Below are 6000 nucleotides of genomic sequence, written 5' to 3' on the forward strand. Positions count from 1 at the left end.
AAGTATGGGAATTTTTATATTTGTCCCTTGTAAAGATTTTAATATTTCTGCTGTTAGAGGAAGGTATGTTTACGCCTTCAGACTTTTCAGTCTTGGGTCAGAAGCTGGTGTGTTGTGTGAGTAGGGCTTTTCAGTAAGTCTTCCTCTGTACACGTATTACAATGTAGCAAACAAGTGAAGACCAAACTTTAGCGCCCAAATTTGAAAAAAGAATTTGAGGTGAATTTTCAACTTGCTCAGGGAATTGGAGAATGTGTGATTCACTGTTCTAAAACGTGTTGCAAATCAAGTTGTGAAACTAAATTGATGTGCTATTCTAGTGAGATAGTTTCTTCTTTCCCAGTTTCCTAATTTCTGAATTGTGGAAAGTTGGGCCAGGTTGACAGATCATTCAACTAATCCCCCCTCCCCCCAAAAACGGACTCCACTCCGCCAGGGAATGATTGCGGTCTCGTAGACAGACCTGTGGACAGACTGTGGCCAGTCGTTCTTGCTACTTGTTTTTCCTTCAGGGTTTGTGACACCGTGTGATGCTGGAGATGATAAAAGATTGCCTTACCCATGCGTAAGAGCTATTGCTACTGTGATCATTGCGACAAACAAATTGCTACATAAACTTACATTTAAAAAACTGCCAAAAACATATATGATGTAGCAGCTTCTGACTGGGTAGCCTCCGCAGTCTTTGTTTTTCAGAAAAACATGGATAATAAAATTGTTTACTGGTTTCAAAGCAGTAGAATCACTTTGAATTGATCCAGCAGTCCCTCTGAAACATCGCATGCCTTTAAATATAATTGACTGATGAAAGTGGGAGGTTCATATTGTTTTTTTGTCTTTTGTTATTTTTATTTTATGCATCTTTGCCTGGCTACGTGTCTAATGTTATGCTTCTGGCCCTGACCTGATTCGTCTTGTCACATATCACACATCAGCAATGGGGTGATGGCTAAACCTGCTTGAATTTAATTGTGTGTTTTGAAATTTCAATAAAGAGATTTAAACCATAAATAGAATTGACTAAATCGGTTTTGCTTTTCACGTTTTAGATTCGTATTTTGCCACACCTTTCCTTTAAGGAAGTGAATTCCAATTGAGGTGTTAATCCTTCTCTCCTTTCCTTTCCTCTGCCTTGCAGCTCTGTCAGGTCGTGCGCCTGGTGCCAGGAGCCTACTTGGAATACAAATCTGCGCTAATGAGCGAGTCCCACAAGCAGGGAGGCCTGCGGCTGGCACAAGCAAGAGCACTTATCAAGATCGATGTCAACAAAACCAGGAAGATCTATGACTTTCTTGTGCGGGAGGGCTACATTTCCAAAATCTGAGACAATGGGGCCCGTGGGGCTATGAGAAGAACTCGCCACAGGTTTCAGGAGCGCTGCCAGCGCTTTTAAAAGAAGAATCTGTCCAATCGCGTGACTCTTGAAGGTTCCGTGTGCGAAGCAGGATGTCTCTTTGTCAGTATTATGTACACTTGCACAGAGCAGTGTGTAACCGAAGCAGCTAGTTCGGCCTTAAGTTTTGGGAACACAGTGAAGCTGAACACCTCATATTGTGGTATTGCAGACCAAACGCAGCAGGATATGTTTGCGGTTTCTAAATGCAGCCACCCTATCTCCATCAGTGCTTTTGGCTAGATGCAGTCCTTAGACACAACAAACGACGTCAGTCTTCAGTAGAGGAGCTTGCAGGACCCAAGAAGTGACCTGGTGTATCAACATTCTATGAGTTATAACGTGTTCTTGTGCCCACGCTAATCATTTCTTGTTCACCTGTTTGTTTCATACTGTTCTATTCAGGAACCATAGCAGAGAAACAGCAAAAAACACACAAGTTAACAGTAGAGCACATACATGGAATGCGTGGGCGCAGTAGAGCTTGAATTTTAATTTGATTCACATTGTTTTTGAAACGTTCCCCCATTTAGATGAAATTCTTGGACTCCACACTGAATGCTGCAAATCGATTCTCACGCAAGATTATTTCTTTGGTGCCCTTACTATGAAAATGCAATGACTCTGTTTCGCCCAATGAAAACCCCTTTGGAGGAGTGATGGACGTATAAATTAAAGTATGTAGATGGAGCTGCAAGTCAGATGTTTTAAACAGAAACAAACATTTTTTGAGCGTCTCTATGTGGCGCCGTTCAACTATGGTCCGCATCCTCTTAAATGGCTGTTGGCTTTTAACCTATTGTGTTGTAAACCTGTAACTTTGTGCTGACTCTTTAGTCATTGCAGTAAATAATACATTTAGTGTGCAGCATGTTTTTAGAAATGTAGCCAAAACGTAAGTTACTTCATCACTGTGTCAGTTTGCATCACTTCAACAAAAAGATTTGTTGTCAGATCATGTTTGTGCATATGTGTTTGGAAAGAGCCTTTGGAGTAACGGCATGCTTTGTAATGAGGGGATACCGACGCTTTGAAGTTACCTACAGTGGAAGTATTCTTGTTACAACACCAATGGCAGATTAAAGAGTGTCTGGACACCTCAAAATGACCTTATGATTTGCATATTTCATTGAACAGAACTGCCTTTGACATTTAGAACTGTTTGTGACTCCTGTTTCCTCTTTCATTCAGATAGTTATCAAGTCAGTGCCTTGGTCAGTAGGACACCGAGGAAGTTCTTATTTAAACTAATCATCTATATTTGGGCAGGGGGCTTCACTTCCAAGACTAGATGTAAATCATTGTACACAGGGGCTGTTGGGGAGATCTATGTAGGTGGTTTTGCCAGGATATTCTAGGTTTTCTCTTTGCAGATTTTGCAGACACTTTACTGCTATGGACAAGGTACAAGAGTTTCTCCATCATAGAATTTTCTTTGAAATTCACAAACAGTTGAGTGACTCGAATTGTGTGCAGGATTATCATCTTCCAGCCTATTTCCAATTGTGAAATTTTCCTTTCTGGATACATTATTGTAAATATCCTCACAAGAGGCCGCATTTGCTGTTTTTCTGTGATTTGACAGTTAGAATGGCAAATTACATTTGGTTCAGAAGGCAACAATTATCCCAGCCTTTCCCATCAGTTAATAAATGAGCAAGATTCCAAAAGTCTTCCTATTCACCATCCATAAGGAATCAAGTCCAAACTCATATCTGGAACCGTATGGGCGTATAAAAGATACTATTTTCCGGGACCTTGATAAGCCCCTATCTGTAAGCTGAAGTCAACGTGTACTCTCCCAAAAAGTAACTTCCTCATATGAATTTGAACTTGATTCTTTATGGATGGTGAATTGGAAGACTTTTGGAATCTACTATTTGAGGATATGGGCCTTAACAGTAATTTCCTCAAGGATTACACTTAGATAAGTTACTAATTTACATTTTTAGCGGCTACTACACTGGTGCAAGGTTATTGGAAGACGTGCCTATCGGACACCAACACGATTTTTGTTTCTTTTTCGTGCAAGCAAGTTTTAATTAAGCCTTGAGAAAGTCATGGTGTGACAAAACATGCATCGGCTGTCATCGATATTTGAAAACCGAATGCATTTACCAGGAAATAAAAACAAGAAATCTTCCTACTTCAAGACTAGTCCTTACTGTTTGGATTTTACTTGTATATGAAGTGTTGTGGTTTGGAGTGCTGGGGTATTCTTTCCTATTATATGGTGACCATGTTTTATCTAAACAAAAGCGGATCAAAAATATTTCTGTAAAAGGATAGACCCATGTGGAATTAGTCTTTTGTTCTGATCACCACCATCACTGTGGCCGCCCTGCGAGGTCTCCAGAATGCAAAGGTGGATTAATTGAGTATATTTGTAGGGGAATAATCTAAATGGATCTTCAAACATGAGGTGGTTGGAGAACGTTTCACAACATGTGGAACACGAGAAATTGAATTGTAACTGACTGAAGATTAAGCCTTTTTATTTTGCGATTCTTGCAGAGTCTAAAGGTGATGTCCTATTGATGAGCATTATGCTTTTGTACTGAGAGAATAATCATTCTACAAGAACAGCGTATGCCTTCTTGTGAAAGATGCCACGCATCTGGTGTCTAGAGAAGCGCGTGGACCAAAGAACATGTCAAGAAGAGATGGTACTCTATTCAGCTATATCCCACTTGCAATTTCCCTCTGTTAGTGTACTTTTCGTTCTAATATTGAATATTATGATATCCCCTCTGTGGCGTCTTTTTGCAAAACTGCAGTGATTTACTATGTTTTTTAGAAAGACTCACAAAGCACTGTCCACCAGTCTAGCATCCTGCTCCTCACTAAGAATTTAAGTACATTATTGTCAAAATGAAATGAGTCACATTCTGCACTGTTTAACGTCAGTCTACAGCACATTCCATGGAAGGTATTCTTCCTGATAGGCAAGGCACGAGCAATACACTGTGGTTCATCATAACATGGTTTAATTAAAGCCTACCCTCTGTTATTTTGAAAGGCACTTCAGATTTTCATACAAGTGAGACCATTTCAGTTCCTTCATTCTTTCCAAATTGGTGCTATTCAGTAGAGATCCCTATAGCAGGGGTTACAGAGATTGAAGCAACTCTTTCTGCGCTTTGGTTCCATCAGTACTGTCTTCGCATCCTCAAAAGATATATTGTGTTAGTATGGTGGCTACTTTGGTGCATCACAACACGTTACCAAAGGTTACCCATTCTCTTGCATTGAAGTTTAGTGCTCACACCAGTACGGGAAAGCTGAGGAGAGCACAAAGGGCAATCTGGAGGGGCAAGGGTACAGAGAGGGCGAATGGCGGGCAGGAGATAATGAAGGCTGAGTCAGCAAGCTGACCTCAGAGGGCAGAACAGCACAACAGATCATGGAGGGCAAGAGAGAGGGAGCAGGGGGCATGATACCCTCAAAATGTGTTCCTTTGGTTCTTTTTATCACCCATAATTGTGTGACATCTTTGCTCAGATACACACAAAAGCGATTTGGAAAAGTAGGCCAAGCAATATAGTGGCAACCATGAAGGCAAGTTCGAGATCCCCGGCCAGAACAATTAATTCCCATATTCAATCGCATACTGACTCCTGGAGTAATTCCTAAAAGAGTACAAGTTGTCACACTCCAGTCATGGGAACATGAGGAAGAGATCCAAGGATCAAATCATACCTCTTTTGAACAGATCCATGTGCTAGAGCATTGGCCATTGACAAAGTTCCGAAGAGTTGCTCTTTGCATGATTCGGGTTTTAAAGAGGCTTTGCTTGTTATCTCTGCTCAGGTACCTGCGAATATACCTTTTCTTATATTATGGCACCAATAGCCTAATTTTTCTTTCACTCTGGACTAGTGCCAGGAGCTCAGGCCTAGCTCATCTATCGCTGTTCTTAGCTGATCCACCATCTTACGTGGCCAAAGCACTCTTTCCAAAGCCTGTCTCTACTCCCTACAAAGCTCTCTCGGCTGCCAATGCCACTGGGCTTACCTTGGGTACTGAAATGGATGGCTCAACAATTCTTAGACATGGCTAAGTGTAACTCATAATGCTGAGTGAGTCTGAAACCAGTGATGTACTTCCTTTCATTAGAAAATATTTTCTCGACCCGACAGAGGACCTCTTTCATTTTGGTTCAGACCCAGTATAAATGCCCCAGAATGTCTGTAGTGAGGCAGATTTTTTTTTTTTTTTTTTTATTACCTTTTTGAGAAATCCGTTCTTTATTATTGATTTATTTTCAGACCTCAGTTGCCTGGACAGGTCCCCAGAAGTGAAGTTGCCCAATCCAGAGAAAATAGCCTCAGCACAGCAGATAGTTTTCTGCAAGAAACGGGAAAGTGGCAGAAGCTCCATTAGCTCCAGGGCATTTCCCTAAGGAAGTTATCCTGTTTTTCAATCAGACACGTATTGATCAGGTTACCCAGGCATAGGACAAACTTCAATTTAATCTGGCTGTACCAAGATATATAGGCTGGGCCCACTTACCTGCCTTGTCTGTCTACACACTCACCTATGGAGAGTTTGATGGTGCAGGTTTTATCACCTGGAACGAAAGGCAGCACCGTTGTTTTTGTTCCTCT

The 6000-nt window shown here is 41.1% G+C and overlaps 1 protein-coding gene across 1 annotated transcript in view; it reads left to right on the forward strand.

Annotated features, from left to right (window-relative positions):
• TADA2A (transcriptional adaptor 2A) overlaps positions 1-2501 on the forward strand; it is a 215335-nt gene extending 212834 nt beyond the window's left edge. Inside the window, exon 15 of the mRNA XM_085649482.1 lies at positions 1139-2501. Within this exon, the coding sequence (XP_085505608.1) occupies positions 1139-1324 (186 nt within the window). The 3' untranslated portion in view covers positions 1325-2501. The remainder of the gene's footprint in view (positions 1-1138) is intronic.
• Positions 2502-6000: the final 3499 nt, after the last annotated feature.

Source organism: Triturus cristatus, chromosome 3_2, assembly GCF_964204655.1.
Source record: "Triturus cristatus chromosome 3_2, aTriCri1.1, whole genome shotgun sequence".
Lineage (NCBI taxonomy): Eukaryota > Metazoa > Chordata > Amphibia > Caudata > Salamandridae > Triturus > Triturus cristatus.